General features: G+C 41.2%; 1 protein-coding gene across 2 annotated transcripts in view; it reads left to right on the plus strand.

Moving 5' to 3' along the window:
* Positions 1–20,000, plus strand: part of LOC146612269 (single-stranded DNA-binding protein 3) — a 38,859-nt gene extending 18,859 nt beyond the window's left edge. Inside the window, exons 5-18 of one of the 2 annotated variants that reach the window (XM_085343756.1) lie at positions 6,571–6,660; positions 11,029–11,112; positions 12,250–12,309; positions 12,434–12,500; positions 12,916–12,980; positions 13,370–13,431; positions 13,679–13,724; positions 14,295–14,330; positions 14,476–14,530; positions 14,786–14,856; positions 15,263–15,341; positions 15,432–15,460; positions 15,622–15,723; positions 18,492–20,000. In XM_085343756.1, coding sequence (XP_085199882.1) covers positions 6,571–6,660; positions 11,029–11,112; positions 12,250–12,309; positions 12,434–12,500; positions 12,916–12,980; positions 13,370–13,431; positions 13,679–13,724; positions 14,295–14,330; positions 14,476–14,530; positions 14,786–14,856; positions 15,263–15,341; positions 15,432–15,460; positions 15,622–15,723; positions 18,492–18,662 — 1,017 coding nt within the window. In that variant the 3' untranslated portion in view covers positions 18,663–20,000. Of the gene's footprint in view, positions 1–6,570; positions 6,661–11,028; positions 11,113–12,249; positions 12,310–12,433; positions 12,501–12,915; positions 12,981–13,369; positions 13,432–13,678; positions 13,725–14,294; positions 14,331–14,475; positions 14,531–14,785; positions 14,857–15,262; positions 15,342–15,431; positions 15,461–15,621; positions 15,724–18,207; positions 18,383–18,491 lie in introns of those variants that run through there. The other variant, XM_085343755.1, reaches the window with a different exon arrangement.
* Positions 20,001–20,190: the final 190 nt, after the last annotated feature.

Below are 20,190 nucleotides of genomic sequence, written 5' to 3' on the forward strand. Positions count from 1 at the left end.
GCAAATTAGCCAGATCACCACAGTCAGCTATTTTTTTCCCCCCTCCCATCTCCATATACTAATAATAATAATAATGGATTGGATTTATATAGCGCTTTTCAAGGCACCCAAAGCGCTTTACAATGCCACTATTCATTCACTCTCGCATTCATACACTGGTGGAGGCAAGCTACGGTTGTAGCCACAGCTGCCCTGGGGCAGACTGACAGACTGACTGTCTCGCATCCTCACTCCTTTGCCTTTCTACCCCCCCCTTCTCTCCCTTACTCTGTTCGCTAAGGACAGCAGGTCAAGGAGACAGTGATGAGGTACATATCAGTGTGAACCAGAATGTAGATTAGTACCTCTCCAGGCAGGGACACACATAAATACAGACACAAGCACACACATACAGGTGCATCTGCTGTCTCTTCCTACCTCACGCCCTTCTTTCCATCCAGTGTTTATATCTCTGTCTTTATCCCTGTGAAAGGTATCAGGCGGAGGTCAATAATGTGTTGAGCACTATTGATCTGTCCGGTAGGTCCTATGGGTGAGAGTGGGGAGAGGGAAATGGAGAGGGAAGGATCAATGCTATTTTGTATAGGCTATCTACATACTGTACTATACGAGCCAATCAGAATCATTAGTGTCTTGTTCTTTGATAGATTATTCATCAACACTATGAGTTTGTGCTGAAAAGGAAAAGCAGTCTCAACTCTGGATTAAGGTGTCAGAGCTTGAAATATTTTGCCACCCTGGTAGCGAGGCAGAGGGTGGAATACGTCTGAGTTCATCCTGATTTCCACAGGCTAAACTACTTAAACTCATCTCACTCCAACCAGGAGGAAACTCTTCAATAAAGTGAGGTCATTGAAGAGTTTGGTACAGTCAGCTTACTGAAAGCTGCCTCAAGTGTAAAATTATTTTCATGGAACGAACAAATGCACGTCAAAGGTTTTACAGAGCCCAAGAGACCGTCTTCACTCTTTGCTTGGTAACTAATGACTTCATATGTTAGAAAATTGAATCAATAGGATTGAATGAATATTATTATTGTTGCTGGTATGTGAGTGGGAGGTATTTTTGCCTCACTGGATAGTGTATAATCCAGAAATAACAGGAAAAGATGAAGGGTGACTTGTCACAGAAATCATCATCCAGGCTCAAATCAGAAAAGGTGTGATAAGAGTACAAACATCAGTCTATTAAGAAGACTTTTTTTGGCCTTTTGTCCAAGTGTGCAATAGAGAGAAACAGGAAGCATGGGAAGACAGTCGGATGATATGAACCAAGGCTCTCTGACTGTCAGTGTACCCAATTAATGCTTCGTTTGAGGTGTCTGTCAGAGTCTTAATAAACTGTGGATGTACTCATCAGAGAGTGGGCTACAGGCGGGCCCACTCTCTGAATGATTCAAATTTATCTTCAGTATATTTTGCTAGCTGTAAATATATTTAGTGCGAATAATGGAGATTTGAATTTCTGAGTAGAATATCATGAATAGAATGGAAACACCTGTGTGGCAATCATAGCCTGTACAGGTTAGGGTGATAAATGTTACTGAAGCCTTTCTTGTTTAATAGTTAAAGAAAGATCAACACTATGTGACTATGTAAGTCCAGAGGTCGCTACGCTCTCCTGCCAAGTTGTGAACGAGTATGGAGTGGCTGAGAAATGAAAACCCTAAAAAGGTAAAGATGTTGGTGGAAGGAAAGAGTACATAATGTAAGTTTAACGCTAATAATTGAATACTTTTCATTAGGAAAGTGTAAATCCATTATTTTTCAATGTTGATACTTGTGCTGTTGTTTCAGCTGCGACCCTTTGTCAGCTCAGTATGTTGTAAACATAAAACCCAATTGAATTGAATGGATGAGCTCCATAAGCCATAGTCCACCTGTTGTCACCAAAATCGTACACACAAAATCATAATTCATGAAGGTGCACCCAGTTGAATTTGAGTTTTTAAAAGATAATGTTGTGTTTTTTTTTTTTTTTTTCTTTATATAGCTCAGGTACAGATCAGGTCTCTGGCCCAGATTCCGTGTTGTTGATAGCCAGGTAACATAAAAAAACTCACCTGATATTGTTTTTGAGCAGATGCTGCACCAGGATGCTTTGACACAGTGTTTGTGCAGCGCTGCCGCGGAAGGCCATTAAAATATAGTTTACAGTTTAAACAGTGTAAATATTCCCAGGCATTTGAAAATGCGTCCCGTGGGTTTTGTTGAACTTTTCTGCCGGCTTCTATAAAAGAGACACATTCTTCTTTCTGCTGCATGTCAGACATTAAAGAGTTTGTGTTGCCACCAGGTGCTTCTTTCATGTAGACTTTTCCATGCTTCTGCCTGGAAATGAATAATTCAACTCAACTCCACGTTGCTATTATATCAGCTAATTAGTGCAGTACTAATATCTGCTGTGGATTATTATGTCTTCTTGAACTTGCTTCTTTTCATAAGTTTACACACTTGTCGCCCCTGTACACACATGTTCTTTGTGAATTAGCATTTAACGTTTACCTTCACAAATGTCAACCCATTCCTGGAGATCTGATTTGTTGTAAATCACGTTATTGTGATAAAATGCAATGGGGGCAGGATTTTCTGACTGTCTTCCACTTCAGAGGTAGAAATGGAGAGGTGGATATAAACACTACTGTACGTGCCACTACAAACACACAGGAAAAAAGGCACTGCTGGATTCTTTTGTATTTCCCCAGGCCAGTTGATTTTAATAAAGTCCAACTGCATATTAAATCTACCTTCATTTTTGCTCGTGGCAACCGCGCTCAGTCTACACGCTTTCAGTCTGCATTCATTTTCAATCAGCAAATTAGGGAATGTGTGAGGAGATAACTGGCCATTAATAGTCCATAAAAATAATGTGACTGAGTGATTGATTGTGAGCAGAAACCATTTTTGGTGCATGTTCTTTGTTTTTCTCCCTTCGTGTTTTGTTTTTTTTCTTTCTTCTTTTTATCTCCTTCTGTCTCACTCTTGTATCTTCTAACTCACTCTCCAATCTCACTCTCCTGCATCTTCTTATTCTCTCTCTCTCTCTCTCTCTCTCTCTGTCTCCGTGCTCCTGGAGCGGGGGATGCCAGGGGGACAGAGTGCAGATAGGACCTGTCTCCATAGCAACAGCTTCTGCAAGCTGCTGACACCCTACTGGGGGGACTGAGGGGAGGAGAGGTTGTGGATGGGGAGGGATAGTACAAGGGTTGGGGCACAGGGATATGTGTGTGCTGTATGTGTGTTTGTGCATGTGTGTGCACCAGTGCCAAGACAAATGAGTGTGGGGGTCACGAATAGGAGGAAAGATGGCGAGAAAAGTGTTCGGAAGAAAAAGAGGAAGGATGGAGAAGGAGAGAAAGAGGCAGCCTACCCTGCTTCTTCCCCAGGGACTCGGTGGCCTGCTCATGTTCACTAGCAGAATTAGCATAAAGATGGGGGGAGGTGTGTGTGCGTGCGTTTGTGATATTTCAGTTTGTGTGCTTTGGTTTCAGATGGGAGAAGGAGGACGGCAAGCGTGTTTGTGTACATCTGTGTAACTGGTGGTATGTGTTGTCCATGCATGCGGCGTGTGTCATATGGATATAGTGTGTTTGTCAGTTGTGCGTGCTGGAGGATCTGTAGATGTGCAAAAGTGTGTGTCTGTGTATTTGTTAGAGCAACTCCCTCCCCTGGGTCTTAAACCCCCTCTCTGTTCTGTCCTGTAGCCTGCGGTTCTCCCCTGTCTGCTTTTCTGTACTGAAGGGCTGCACTTTATGAGGCTGTGATGCAAGCCTTTGTGTGTCTGTGCGATTCCGCGTTCATGTGGTTGCGTGCACATGTGTTTGTTCCGGCTTGCTTATGTAAGCACTCTGAACATGCGTCTCCTTCTATGTGTGTTGACAAGAATACAGTTATATCATATTTAACTCCCGGGCTGAATCATTCTGCCCCCCTTTTCCTATTCTAGATTCTAATTTTATTCTCCCATATTGTTTGACTGACGTAAAGGGGACTGGAGACAGTACTGGTGTTACATCTGATTTGTTTTAGTTGAGTGGTATGCTTTCTGTGTTTGTCCTTAAGATAACAATAACATAATTGCTCACTGATTTTATAAATTTCTATTAAGCGAGAAATGTAGCATTTGTAATTAAACATCCTTAGATTTGTAGAGTAAATGGAGTACTATTAAAGACACTGTGTTTGTCCTATAGGGAATGTTAGCCCAAAAATCTAATGGACAATTGCTTTGGAGTTAAATGTTATTCAGAAAAACTGAAGAAGAGAAAAAAAAAGATTCAGTGGCCTTCTAACAAAACAGTCTTTAAGTGTCTCAAATATCTTGATTGCTTCATTTTCTAAAAATTAGCAAGAACTCTGTAAGATCAACCTATTTGCAGAAGACTTGTTACTATATTTAACCTCTGTCAGTACTCATTAGGTACTTATGAAAGCTTGTAATGAAGATAAGTTTTGAGTAATTTAATTGTTTACAATAAATTAATGTAAGTTGTAGGGCTGCCACGATTTGTCGACTAGTCACGATTACGTCGACTATCAAAATCGTCGACGACTGATTTAATAGTCGACGCGTCGTTTGAAGCTTTGTAAGATCACAAAAGACGCAGGAATAAGTGGCAGGATTTAAGAGTGTAATAACGGACTGAAACAGAAGATGGCAGCATTGCATGTACAAGGATGTCAGCTACCGCTAAACCCCGAAGAAGAAGAAGAAGGAGCAGCTGTGTCCCAGAATTCATAGCGCGGCCCAGCGCAGTTTCCAACAATGGCGGCAGCTAGTTAGTTTTAATGTTACTCTTATTATTCTTTCTGGGTCACAAAATAAACGTTTAACATATTTTCAGGCGAGAATGTAGCTGTGTAAACCTCAAATATCTGCTCAGTTTATCAGGACACCACATATTTTCAAAAGCGCTCCGACGTTTTCGGAGACATCTGTTACCCACTAGCTCGTTAGCGAGCCGGGGGCTAGGCTCACTAGCGCCGTGAGAACACCGGACTCCCCGCAAATCGTTTTCAAACCCACCGCCGTCTTTCGCTACTCAGGTTAAATATATATGAGTCACTTAGATAACTTAAAATGTTATTGTTTGGCTTTTTTTTTTTGTATTTTATTTGTTCCTGAGTAAATCAGTTTGTCTGAGATTAAAGTTATAGTTTTTACACAGCTGAATAAACGTCAAGCAGACAACTGATTATCAGAAGTGTGAGATGCTCCAGAATATACTCCAGTGTCCTGTTATATTTTAGATAGCAAGGAGTTTATTAAACTTCACCGAAACAATCTGCAAATTTCATTAAAATTTAATAAACTATCATCTTGTCTTTATTTTTAGTTAGCACAGACCTTAAACACTTAAAGCTGTAAGCTAATGATAGTTATATAAGAGCAGATGCTGCTGGTGCAATAAGCTGTAGTTTTACGTCCAATGGATGATGATCTGATTAGTCGACTAATCGCAAAAATAATCGGTGACTAGTCGACTATCAAAATAATCGTTTGTGGCAGCCCTAGTAAGTTGGTTTGGTGCTGAACTGTATTTCATAACCATTTTTTTTAATATGTAGCTCATGAAACATGAGATGACACTTGTCTCTGTTGTGATCTGACCAGGAAGTAATCACTATACTTCAAATCGATCAAAATGTTTCTTAAGACATGAAATATGAAGATTTTTCCTGAATTCATTAAAATTAGTTGAATTTTGAAATAAATTAAATGTAACAAATTGTGTAGTTTGTGTCAGATTCTTAAACTGGATCCAAATATGCCATTACTGACACTTGGCTTCTTTGTAATGAGAAAGGACCTGTGGAATAGTCGTTGAGAACTTCAAAAAACAAATTGGCAAAATTTTTCAACTTTACTAGCTGACCTATGGAGCATCTGTTAGGATGTTGAAATGCAGTTTCAGGGTGATTAGTTCCATATGAGTACATTCAAGCTACAAACTCCTACATATGCGGTGTTCCTAGATCGCTTTGCAAATCAGCTGCACGTTATTATAGAGTCAGTGTTGTTTTCATTTATCTCCAAGAAATGAAAAGGAAGGAGTTTGCTAATATTAGCCGTTATATTTCTGTTGTTTGTGACAGAGAAAAGCTTTTTAATGAAAGAAGCATAAAAGTATGTACTCATTATCACCGGTGCAAATAAATAACTGCTGTGTTGGTCAGGACATTATTCCTGGGTGTATGATAGAATAGATCAGAGTACAGGCACAGGTCTCTTTACAGCTTTGTGTCACTGACATTTTATGATTGTTCCTCTTCTGAAGTGTTTGAATATTTTTGCAATGTTTCTCCCTGAAGTCTTTCTTTTCATTGCTGGCCTTGCCTAAAGAAAGAGATGGGGGGGGGGGTTAATACATCTCTCTTCTATCTAACATTTAAACTTTAAATTGAGTTTTTTTTTTTTTGGGGGGGGGGGGCAAATGCAGGTGCAGCCACTGCTCCCTGTTGTCGTTTGTTGGCCAATGCGGCATCATGCACATATACATTAGGGTAGAGCAGTGAAGGATGCATGTACACGTTGAACACCATATCGAATTCATCTGTTTGTGTTTTCCAGAGCGCAGCGGCAGCGCCGAGCCCAGTGATGGGCAACATGCCACCCAATGATGCCATGCCAGGTGGTCCCATGCCCCCAGGCTTCTTCCAGGTATGACCCCACTCTTGTGTCATCACCAAACCCACTTCTCATTTTACCCCATCTGCCATTCATTCATTTCTGACTTCCCCAAAACAAATAATCTATATTTAGTCTACTCTTTGACTTCCTTGTCCGATGTTCACTTATTTCTGTAGAGCAATAAACTAGCAATTTCTTATTTTATTGTTAGCACATTTTATAGTAGTTGCACTAAACATGGACATTTCCCAGTTGAGAAATTATTCAGGTTTCTTTTTAAATTTTCATTCATGTTATTATTCTGACAGTAATTACAGTCTTCTCTGTACAGAAGCTGACTTTTATTTTATGAAAACTTTTTTTAAGTAGCAAATAAAAGCAGCCTTGTTTGCACCTTAATTACTGAGCAATATTTGATTAGCCCAGTTGGTGGTTTATTTACACAAGAAGACAGGAACATTTTCTTAACCTAAAGTTTATCTAAAGAAAAAGGCATGGCTTTGCTGCTAATTGAAAATATCTGTTATATTTATAGACGGTAAAAGGAGGGTTTTCCTCAGTTATTAGACTTCTTAAGATACTGATCAGATACCCGTTTTTTTGTTTTGTTTTTTAAGCCTTTAATTTGACTTCCGATATCAGTCAGGTTCTACTAATTAAGACTTTCACAGTAAAATCTATATGGAGTTTAATCAGATGACAGCATAGTTGCAGTTTGGGTAGCAGGGTTTTTTTTTTTTGTTTTTTTTTTTTTGGTGTTTTTTTTTTTCCCTCCACATTTTTCCAAATACTGTTTATTCCATTCTAGATATTTACACCCACCAGAGCCTCTGAAGCTCATACTGTTCATTCATCTGTGGCTCTGCGCTCGCTGGGCTGCTGTTCAGCCGATTTGTGATTCAGCCATCCCGTATTCATCCTCTCTCCACTCCTCCATCTCCATCTCGTCTGTCTCTGACCTGTCCCGGGTCTGTGAAGGGAAAGGTTTTAGTGTGGGAGATGGCTGTCTGAAGAGTGACGAGAACGAGACATGCAAACGCGCACACAGTATACAAACACGTGCAAGCATGCGAGCACACATTCACAAACAAAAACACTGTGAGGCAGTGGTGTGATGGACAGCACTGGCATTTGGCAGGAGGCACGATAAGGTGATGGCGAAGAGTAGGAGCGAAAAAGCGAGTGACACATTAAGGGAGAGGGAAGGATGGAGAGGAAGAGGGGTGAGTGGAGGAGTAAGAAGAGAGGGAAATGTGAAAGATCAGTGCCACCAGGATTGTGGCCCACTGTTTGTTTCTGTGGCTACGTCCCACCCTATTGTTTGCTGGCTGAGAGTGAGGGTGGTGGTGCTGATGGTGGTGGGGGGGCTAGTGAGAGTATGACTGTGAATAAGCAAGGGAAAGGGTAGGGGGGAGAGGGGGTGACGAGACATGCATGGAAGTGCTATTTATAACATTGGTGGAGGAGTAAGATTGGACGATGGCTTGTGTGTCTGTGTTTGTGTGCACATTGTGTTCAAGCGACCTTACTGTAACAGAAAGCTTCGGTTGTTCACTGCAAATGTGGCTCACGCAGGCAGAGCGTTGTTTGAAATCCTGTTAAGAACGTCAGGCTCGACACCTAAACAATACCTCCTCTGATATTTGACTTTTAAAAAATGCTAAACTCTTGCTTTCACCATATCTTTTTTTTTTTTTTTTTTTTTTTTCAGCTAAAGCAGTCACAAATTTAAATGCTCTTAACATACAACACAAGCAGCTATGCAGAAATCTGTCAAGGACATACGAGATCCAAGCAGCGGCTGCTGATGACTTTCATAACCAGTCGATATGTTTTTCTTGTTTTTGAGTTGTTATTTTGTCTACAGTATGTCAGATAAGACATGACAGCTTCAAGATATGACTTAAGTTTACGAGCAAGAGTTCAAAATAAAAACAAACAGTTCAATTTTCCATCATTCTGCAAAAAGACAGCAAATCTTCGCAGCTGAGACGTTTGACATTTTTGTGTTTAAAAATAATTCGCTAATAGATTATAATAGTTGTTGGTTGTTCAAATTTTCTTCTGAGATGCTGACCTCATATTAATTGGGTCAAGTGGTTTCTTTTCTTTTTTTATTACAAAGTTTCAAGGTTTTTTTCTCTCTCCATGAATTGCATTCATTAAGAGCTTTTTATCAAGGCCGCCCTTCTGACAGATCTGCTGCCCCAGACAGATATTGGTCCGTACAATAAAGTAGACCCCATCTAATCTTGTTGTTGTTTGTTGTTAATTAGTACACCTATTTCTTACTCAAGCAAGCAGTTGGTCTGTTGTCTGTCCAGCAAACACAAGCAGTTGTATGGAATTGATGTCTGTCTCTATGCATTTGAAGAAAAAAAGAAGCGACTTTTGGTAGTCAGTTGTACAAAGCGATTGGCTCAGATTCTGTTGGTCAGCTGATTTCTTCATTTCATCTGAAAAATTATAATATTGAACTGACTGTTTAGCACTTATGGACATTTTTTAAATTTAACCGTTACATTTTAAAGCACTAGAAGTAGTTAGGACGCACGCAGGTGCGCGCCCCCCCCCCGCTTGATTAAGTAAGGTCTGGAGTTGAATGTGCATTTGGTAGCTGCTCACTGGGACTTTCAGCATGAGGTCCAAAGAGATTTCGATGCAAAAAAACATAACAAAGATGGTGGAAACTTTAGGAGTGGTCTAATCAACAATATGGTGCATTCTTAAAAAGAAGGAATGCGCTGGAGAGCTTAGCAACATCAAAAGGCCTGTAAGCCCACACCACATCTAACTTCTGCTAAAATGATGGGAAGCATATGGAGAAGAAAAGGAAACTCTTACGATCTTAAGCATGCCACATCATCCGTCAAACATGGTCGAGGCAATGGTATGGACATATATGGCTGCCAGTGGAACGAGGTCACTTGTGTTTATTGCTGATGTGATTGCTGATAGCAGTAGCAGGATGAGTTGTGAAGTGTACATGGCTATAGCCCCTGCACCGAGGCAGCCTGCTGCTAAACTGGCCAGATGGCTCTTCACAGTGGGACTCTAAAATGACCCAAAATGTACAACGGAAGTAACACAAGAGCTTCCTAATCAAAGAAATGTAATGTTGCTAAATGGTTGGGTCAGTCACCGGACATCAACCCAACCCAGCATGTTTCTCATTTAGTGACGACAACTGAAGGCAGACTGACCCACAAACAAGCAGCGACTTAATGAGGCTGCAGTAAAAGGCTGGCAAAGCATTTCATGGGTGGAAACCTAACCTTTGGTCATGTCAATGCATTTGAGACTTTAGGCAGTCATTGACTGCAAGAGTTTTGTGTATCAGGTATTTAAAATCGTGCCGTTTGGTATGATTTTTTTTTTTTTTTGAGAGTTTGTGTAGTTACTTTTGAGCCTAACTACAGTTTTTTCTTTCTTTCTTTTTTTTAAACAATTGCAATAATTTATTTCGACCGTAGTATTTTTGCTGAACTCCCTAGGATTATGCCAAAAGTCTACACTGAATTGCTTTGTTTTAGATCTATTATTGGGTGTGTGCAGAGATAAATTCACAAAAAATGTTGTCACTGTCCAAATACTACCAGACTCACTGAGGTAATCGGTGTGCTGTCTTTGTGTGTGTCCGGATGCCTAGGAGGGATACATGGAAAATTCCATTTACCATTAAATCAGCCAGCTTTTGTTTTCTTCGGACAACTGGAAAAGGAAAAAAACCAAAGCACTGAAAGCACTAACAGTGATGGAGCAGAAACAAGACTGTTGCATAATGACTTCTTTATTAGAGGCCGTTAACCGCGTGTCTCTGGGTGAGAAGTGGGCAATAACAATGCAGTGTTTTAGACCAGCAGAGGGGTCCCTCACAGGATCACGCGTTTTACTTTGAAGTAGGCTGACGATAAGCAGGGAAAAACTTCCAACCTGTTCTTGTTTTTGCCAGTATCATCTTTCTGGTTTGAAGTTACCTCTTGTGCCTGTCCTGCTGCTGCCTGTCCTGTTGCAGTGAGCCTTGGGCAATACTGCCCCCATGTGGATTTAGCGAATACATTTAATCCTCCAACAAGAAGGACCAAAGTATCAGAGAGATGGTTATGCTTTAAGATTTCTGTCAGCTTGTTTGAACTCAAACTCACATTGAAACTATTCCTCTGACTTTTCATTTTATGGGTTTTTAAGGAGTAACTCTTAACTCCACGTTAAGATGCAGCTTTTCCCACTTTTGTGCTTCCTTCTACCTCAAATTAAAGACTCCCCACTGACACCCCCCCCCCCCCCTTCCCAACCCTCCCCATCATCTTCCTCTCATAACTTTGATTGGGTAATTCCTCCAGGTGTAAACCCACATTTTGCCCCTCCCCTTTCTGATATCGCTCTTCTTTCTTAAAGGGACCACCCGGCTCTCAGCAGTCCCCCCATGCACAGCCCCCCCCACACAACCCCAGCAACCCCATGATGGGACCCCATGGCCAGGTAAGAAGCAAATGCTTTCTCTCAAGCACCCCTCTTTTTTTCCATTCCCTCTAAATCTCCCCTCTACCCCTCACCCACACACTACCTCTTTCTTCCCATTCACTGCTCACACACCTTCTTCTTCTTCTCCCACCCTTGAGCCCTGTGAGCTCCAGTTTTGTTCAGGGTAACTCCCCGTAGATGTCGGGCCCCCTTTTTATGAAAGCCGAGCTTCCAGAGGCAGCAACGCAAGCTCCTCTTCAAGGCCCAGAATCAGCTGTCCCCGTGTGGGATGAATAATTCACTCCTTGCCCCTCCCCTGGAGCAGCTTGTGGGGGGTTGCACACTTATCTTCTCCGTCACTCTTAGCACACACACATGCTCATACCTCTCCCCTCCCCCCTGCTTACTTGTTTTAACACCTTATAAATAAAACAGGGGACAGGCATTATAAACGTCACATATACGTACAAAACACATGGGTATGCTGATGCACGTAGAACAACCAGAGGCTTGGGTTGCTACAGCCTGCCAGTTGACAAACACATATCCAGTCTTTAAAAACTTCAATCCTCAGTCATTCAGCAGTTATCCAGAACAGTAGCTACAGATGCCACTCTGGAGGTAAAGCTAGCCTTTACCCATTAACTGCGGCAGCTCAGCTCTTCATTCTTGTGGTTTCTGGTTTCCGTCTTATGTGCAAGAGAGTGTGGACACGCTTCCGCTAAGGTTTTGAACGGTGTTGTTGGCCTGAGGTGTCTCTAACTACGCCAGGCAGACCACAGGCCGAATCAGCTTACACCACAGTGAGAGCACGCGGGCTGTGCAGGGAGCTGTGTAAGCGCTGCCGTTAAGCACACACAAATGTGCATGCTGTTAGTATAAGCGGGAGATTTGAAAAATCAGAAAATAGGCTCTTATGCCAGTGTATTTTGTTGGTTTCCAAGTTACTAAGTTGATGAATCTGCACTTTTTTTCACTGCCATCTCTCATTCTCCAACACCACTGCGTTCATCTGTGTCCTCACCATCACCCCTGTTTGAGTGCGTTTGAATCTATCAATAATAGAAACTGTGTTTTCTCTGTGTCCTCCTTTGCCCTATAATTTCCACCCTCCTTTCCCTCTGTTTTTCTTTCTTCCCCTGTTCCTTACTGCAGCCTTTCATGTCACCGCGGTATCCAGGTGGACCGCGCCCCTCACTCCGAATGCCAAATCAGGTACTGAGCAGCATTTTGAATTGTGTTTATCTATTTTTTTTTATTTTTTTTATTTTTTAAACACCACTGAGAATCTGTGATGCCAACATATGCCAGTGTGTTGATCAATTTTCTCTTTTCTCAGCCTCCTGGTGGTATCCCAGGATCTCAGCCTCTCCTGCCAAACAGTTTGGACCCAACAAGACCGCAAGGTAAGGCCGGTCGTAGTTACAGGTCAGAGCAGATGATGGGTCTGTAACTGAAGTTTTAGTTTGGATTTTCTTGAATCTACTTTAAAAGTGGTGATATTTTAAAATACCTTAAAAGATTTGGTCGGTAATCAAGAAGTTAAAAAAACAAACAAAACTCTGCATTGTCTTCATACTAGGGCTTTGGGGGATTTTGTATACATTCAGATTGTGTGACTATTTCTTCCTGAATAGATTGAATATGTGGGGGTGTGTCTGGCTCAGGAACGGGTCTGTGCTGATTTTAACTGCAGATTATAGCTTCAGAGGCCTGAGTGTTGCTACCAGAGGGCTTAGAAGGAACCATTCTAAGTGGCTATGGCATTTCTTAATTCCTGTGTTGCTTTCAGTGTGTGACTCTGGGGGTCTTTTCTTGCAGGTCATCCTAACATGGGTGGACCAATGAGAATGAACCCTCCCAGAGGAATGGCCATGGGCCCACAGGTATGACAAATCGGCTGCGCAGAGGGCACGAAACTCTGATGGGAGTTAGTTTCTACATCTAGTAATTGCAATAGTGAATGAGACAGCTGTGCACTTAGGCTTGCTTTTAATGGTTATATAACTGTATGGAAGCGCCTCTTACAGGGTGAAATGTAACTTTTCTTGAATTTGTTGCTATAATTGTCATTACTCACTTATGGTGAAGACTTTTGTCTTTTGTTATCTGCCTTTGACAGTCCAGTCATGTTTTGTGTATGATGTGTGAATATAAAACAAAACACTGAAACCTGTGCACTCAACAAAATCAAATCTTTTTAAAGTTCTTGTAACTTTGCTTCGAAGCTCTAACTGTGTGTTGGATTTTTTTTTTTAAACATCTTGTCTCTTAGAATTATGGAGGTATGAGGCCTCCTCCCAACTCAATGGGTGGTCCAATGCCAGGAATGAACATGTAAGTCCCATTTGCTTCATCTTCAACATACTGCTGTTCATTCGCAAGTAGTTTTAGTAGCAAGCAGAATCCAAAAAAAGGACATCAGTTAAATGTTCTTCATTAATTCCGAGGAGCTGTTGGAAAAAGGTGTCCAGAGTTTATCCTTGGATCTAGTAAACTTGTATAACTCTCATATTTCCTTTATATTCCCAGTTCCCTTTATTGTTGGTTTGCTTTCTAAACTTTTCTTTTTTTTCCCCCTCAGGGGTCCCGGAGGAAGAGGGCCTTGGCCAGGTCCTAATGCTAACTCTGTGAGTTTGAAGCCCTCTGCACATACACAATAGGTGGCAGGCAGACTTATAGCAACAAGAATAACAATAACTTGGCAATATTCAAACTCAATGCATTGTATAATAACTTGATAATGAACTCGTCTAGTTTTCCTAAACAGATTTTAATTGTTTAACATGTTTAAACAATGTTGGAGATCATTTTGAACACGGCTAATGTGGTGCATCAGTCAGTGCCGGCAAGTTTGTCCCCTAAAACCAGGTTCATCAAGTACATTTGGAGATGACTAAAGTTTAAGCAACACCAATTAAACCTCTGAGAAGAATGTGCTTTCTCATTGTTGTTCTGTGATGCTAAACCAAAGTCATGCATCTCCTTTGTTAAATACCCAAAGATAATAAACGGGTAGCTCTTGCACAAAAATCGAGGAAATTTCTGACAAAGCATTTTCACCAGCTGAAGAAAATCTCCCTGACAGACTTGCCGTTTACTGCAGGATTATTGTATTAGTTTTAATTTTCTTGTCTAGATGAACATCTCTATCTTTCAACCTTCAGATCTGACTCTTTATTTCTTCCTCCCCCTTGCAGATAGCCTACTCCTCCTCATCTCCAGGAAACTATGTGGTGAGTTCTTATATAAAAGCATGTCTGCTGACTAGGATGCAGTGTAGGCTTTTTTTTTTTTTTTTTTTTTTTTTTTTGTATTAAAGAATGCTTCATTTATGCTCCAATGAGTATAATTTCACAGTTGTCTTTTTTCCTTCCTCAGGGTCCTCCAGGCGGAGGAGGTCCACCTGGAACTCCCATCATGCCAAGCCCAGGTGGTGCGTCACCTAACTATGTCCCCAGCACTAACACTTGTGCATTAGAAATAGAAGTGTCTCCCATTTTCCCCTTCATCTAAAAAAAAAAAAAAAAAAAAAAAAAAAAAGCATGAGTGTGTCCACTCACAGAGTGCTGTCAGTCTGAGTGCTCTCATTATTTCATGTCCGCTTTCCTGTTTTCATATTTGATTCAGAGATTTTATATCAACCTCCTGATATCCCAAAACTGAACATTTTGTTCTCTTTTTTTCTTAGATTCAACTAATTCCAGTGAAAACATCTATACGATGATGAATCCCATTGGACCTGGAGGCAACAGACCCAATGTGAGTCTCCTATAACTTTTCTTTTTTAACAGTAATACTATACTGTTCTCTTAGAAGTTTAACTTTGCAGCCTTGCTTAATTTTTCAGATATTGCACATTGATTCTTGGCTAAAATAATGGATGCTATTGTAATGATTAAAATTACAGCCTTAACCTCAAAATATAATCCAGTTCTAATAGGGCTTATAACCACATCACTGGGCACCAGTACAATCCAGCTTTAGAAAAACCAAATGCTGCCACAGTGAGCTCAATAAGAATTGACTGGGAATGAAGTGGGGAGAATAAATTAAACAATCTCAACTTCACCTCGGGCTGAAAACATCACAATTATATCAGAGAGGTCACGGATGGAGAATCGTGTTAGTGGTTACTCATTAGATTTGTTCCACACCTTTTCACCAGTTCCCTATGGGACCTGGGCCTGATGGGCCAATGGGAGCTATGGGAGCCATGGAGCCACACCACATGAATGGATCACTAGGTGGGTTTGAACACTGATGGTTTGGTATGTATACAAACAGAAACTGCTTACAAAAACAATTGACCTGTTTATCTCCTTTTACTTCCTCAGGGTCTGGGGATATGGATGGGTTGCCAAAGGTATGTCGACATGAGATTTTCTATAAACGCTTCTTATTTGGGTATTTTTGTGAACTAAAGCACTTTTTTAGAATCTCTGCCTTCTGCACTTCAACTGTGTTGCCAATAAGAAACAATTTTTCAGTTTAACATTGATTTTTACCCCCCGTTTCTGCCTCTAGAGTTCTCCCAATAACATGGGGGGCATGAACAACCCTCCAGGGACGCCGAGAGATGACGGCGAAATGGGCGGCAACTTTTTGAACCCATTCCAAAGCGAAAGTGTGAGTAGAGCGAATGAATGACATCTCATGACCCCTTAACAGTTCTCCTTGACATCTTGACATGAACCAGTGGAAGAATGCAAGCAGAGGGTGCACCTGGTTTTTTAGAATTAATCTCAGACTGTTGAAAATGTTTTGGTAATATTTATGAAATTTGGTCCCACTTCAGTTTATTAATTCACTTTAGCTGATAGGGGTGCAACGATACACAAAATTCACGGTTCGGTTCGATACTTTGGTGTCACGGTTCGATATTTTTTCGATACAAAAAAAATGTTCATGCCTTTTTAATTTGTCATTTATTAAAATTATAAATATATATTTTAACTCAAAAGTACAGTTTTTAAATTTAACCCTAACCCTTGTGCGTGTTTTTTATTTTGACAGCGAATGCGCACCTGCGGACCACTTATGTGCAGCCCTGGTTATTTAGCTCGTCATATTGCAGCCACAGAAATTCTTTTGTCCATGAAACCATAAAGCTGCACTTTCTTTTTGCCTTATAGTCTGATTTGTCATAACTTCTCCGTTTTGTGGTAAGCTTTTCTTTGGCTGTCACTTCTTCACCCTGACCTGTCTTATTTGGCTCAGCAGAACTAAAATATATATCTGTCTGTGAAGGTTCTCAGTCATCCAGGTCATCGTAGTCAAATATAAATCCTGCTGCTTTTACACACGCACTCACATAAGCTCAGCGATTCTCTGCGCGATCAACCTCTCACATGTTTAAGCTGCGGGAGATTTCACTTGTCATGTTTGCATAGTAAGCTAACGATTAATAAGACGATGTCAGAGGAATTGGTGCACAAATTATCATCACTCACAGATCAGTGCTGTCGCTCTCTATACACAGTTCGGGCGATTGCAAAGTGAAAGCAAAGAACAAGCGCAAATTCAAACGCGATTTCAATATGTCGCATATTGACAGTGGCTCACCGATGCCAATGACATAATTACCCAGCTACATTTCTGAAAGAATGCAAAAGCATTGACATATATTTTTCCTTCCTACAAAAGCCCGACGGGCAGGGCAGAGATAGATTTTGGTACCCCGACTGAAAAAATCGCTAGCTCCGGGACGTCGGGCTAGCGATATTGCGAGCCCTGTATCTGATTGAGGAATCACTCATCTTTGGAAAAGAGAGTTTATTACAGAGAAATGTCTCTTTCCAAAATAAAAGCTATACTATCCGCTTCTTCTGGGCTATATTCTCAGCAGCATATTAAACAGCTGTCTAAATGACTCGGCTAAAGTTAGTAGCATGCTTGTTGTTTTTGTCTTTGCACTAGGATGATGTCAGCGTAAATGTGCAGTCATATTCGTTGTGTTCCCACTAGTGCTTTCAGGTTAATCTCGTTGAAATGACCTTAACGCCACAACACGGCAAATCTCCGTTAACGAGCTACCGCCGATCGCCCCGTGCATGGGGCTAGACGGCCAACACGTTAACGAGCTAACTGCGCTAACACACTAGTTCCCACCCATGTAATTGAGCATTGCATGGCACATCCAACATACTGTTTTACTTTAGTCCATGACTCGCTTACCTTCAGGGTCATACATCACATGAAAACCAAAATAATTCCAAACGCCAGATCTGAATGAGGGTGGGGGAGGTGCCCTGCGCTCTTCCTTCTGACGATGCTGTCTGTGTTGAGCGCTCAGTGGATCTGCGCTCGACAGTGCAGCCTAGGCGGAGTAGTCGAACGCAGATTCACTGAGCGCTCAACACAGACAGCATTGTCAGAAGGAAAGTTGATAAAATAAATTACAAATGTTGTATTGTTCGATACATATGCGTACCGAACCGAAAGCACTGTATCGAACGGTTCAATATCGATACGAATATCGTTGCACCCCTAATATATATATATTTTAGTGGATTAATAACTTGTGTTCTGCTTGCATTGTAGCCGCTTACTAATCACATACAGTTCCCTCTGTATCAGTGATGTGATTGCAGTTGATTGACATAAATGTTTGCTGCGCTTGAGTATATGATAAATACCTGCATTTTATTTCATTTTAAAAATGTACTATATGACTAGAAGTGGCAGTATCTGTAAGCCTTGTGTTGCATAAACAACTGTAATGCTCTCTTACCTTTGGCCTGAAGAGCCACCGGGTGCACAGACTAGAACTCGAGCCAAGCCTTAATCACTCGATTCAGCTAATCAGTAGCGGGGCTGGGTATCATCTGAGTTAAACAGCTGCTGGATAAATGATCATTAAAACTCCTAAATATCTGTTTGAAAGCTAGGATTCATTTCAGTCCATACAAATCATATATGTACTATTCCCAGCCCTTATTAGACATACAGCAGAAAGTTCTGATTGCCTGAGTTAAAGCTTGGCTTCAACCATAGTCTGAGCTTCCTCTAGCTTTGCAGGGCGGGGTTTGAGCGCCCTCTGGTGTTTAAATGTTGTCAGTGACATATCCACTCATCTGTGCCCTCCTCCCCCTTCCCTCTCTCTCTTTTCAGTATTCACCCAACATGACGATGAGTGTGTGATTTTATTTTCCTTTTTTTTGTATTTTCATTTATTTCTTTCCCCCTCTTTATTTTTTGTAACCTACACCTGATTTTTTTTTTTTTCTTCTTCAACTGAATCCTTACTTCACCTTGGACTGGATCACTTCCCTTCCTCCGCCCACACACACCCTCTGTCCCCTCCTCAAACGGGGACCCACTACTACCCAACCCACCACCCCGTTTTTGTTTTTTTAATTTTCCCCTCTTCTCACTCGGGAACTCTACGGCCACAGCCTTCTGGGACAGCCCTTGAGCATGCTGGGACTCTAATTAAGACGGGCCCTCCCGGCGCATGTAAGCTGGCTGCGGGTGTGAATAGGAAGCAGTCACAGAGCAACAGGAAGAGCCTCCTCTCTGACTCCGGCCCCAGCCTCCCTGGCTTCCTGTCAGGGTCTAGACAATGAGCGAGGGAAGGAGGACAAATGGAGAGAAAGGGGGAGAAAGGAGACTTGAAACACAGCCCTCCCCCTAATGACACAGTGTCAGGTCTCTCAGCAGCTGCCTGGAAGCGTCTCAACCACGACTTTGGATTTTTTTGTTTTGTTTTTTTAATCATCGTCTTTTGATTTGTTGCTGTTCCTGATGGGGTTATCGGTGGGTCGGGAAGAACCGACCTTCGTGCCCCCCACATTGTTCTCCTTGTGTGTACATTTGTAACAGAGGTGTTGTGATGATCAGTGAACAGGATTTTCCTTTTTTGTGTATGTATTGTATCATTGCTATTTTTATTATTGTTATTAATGATTATTGGTATGATCATTTTAAGATTAGGTTCTAATTTTCTGTTGTTTGTAAGGGCACATTTATTATGATGAAGACAGTATACGTGCACACAAATCGGTAATTATTTGCTGTGTAACATGAGGCTCCGTGTGAGCACACTGCCCCCTGCAGGTAAGATTTTATTCCTCACGGTACTAATTGGTTCTTTGTTTTTGTTTTGTTTTTTGGAAGGTTGGCAACTTCCTTTTATAAGATCTAAAATTTTAACTTGTTGCTCAGTAACTCACACCCGAAGAAGAGTCTCCTAGGTTCCCTGCAGTAAAATGCACAGCTCTATTTATTTATGTACTTTTAATTTGTCTTATGAATCATTGTTCCTTTTTTTTAAGTGTTATCCCTGTTTTTTTTATTATTATTATTTCTTTCTCAACTGCAGAACTAGTAGCAACTGTGTAAATATGCAGATCCACTCAGCAGCATCTTCTTATCTCCATCATTAGACCCCCCCCCTCCATCCATCCCGAAAGGTGCTGACGTTATCACGAGTCCAGTTTGACCACACTCACACCGCTCCCACTAATGCTTCCCACTGTTCACTCTGTCATGTACATACGTAACATGTTAGTCTGTCTGCTGACCTGTAGTGAACACTTGGATCGTTTTCATTTGCCGATGAGGTCCCCCACACACTGTGATGTCCGTCTGCACTTTGCGGGCGCTTGCTTTCACACACCGCTCATTTTAGCTTGCAGGTGTTTTCGTTCGAATATGTGCTGTCCTTCCTCTTTTTTTACGGTTGCTTGTGGTGAAATGGCTTCTGGCCATCTGCTGATCGGATCAACGGTGTTTTTTCTTTATTTTGGAGAATGGCAGGTTAGGAAGCAGCAATGGCATTGTTCTGTTGACTGTAGCGAGTGGCCTCCCTTCCATTTGCTTCCCTATTCTCACCTCTCTAATAGGCCAGCATTGACACACAAGACACTCAGTCACACACCACCCCTCTGATTTTTTTTTTTTTTTTTTTTTTTTTGGTACAACTCCATGTTTTAATTTTAATTTTTTTTGTAAATACTGTAAAATGCATTTTGATATCATTGACATGTTTTGATATTTCAAATCACGACTTTAACAGTTGATCAGAAACGAGCTGATTTGGGCAACTGTGTATTTGTTCAGAGAAGGCCTGTCTTTTACTCAGAAATAATATGA

The sequence above is a fragment of the Diplotaxodon limnothrissa genome, linkage group LG19, assembly GCF_057381915.1.
Source record: "Diplotaxodon limnothrissa isolate DT_005_m linkage group LG19, D_limnothrissa_male_GT1.1, whole genome shotgun sequence".
In the NCBI taxonomy this organism is placed as follows: domain Eukaryota; kingdom Metazoa; phylum Chordata; class Actinopteri; order Cichliformes; family Cichlidae; genus Diplotaxodon; species Diplotaxodon limnothrissa.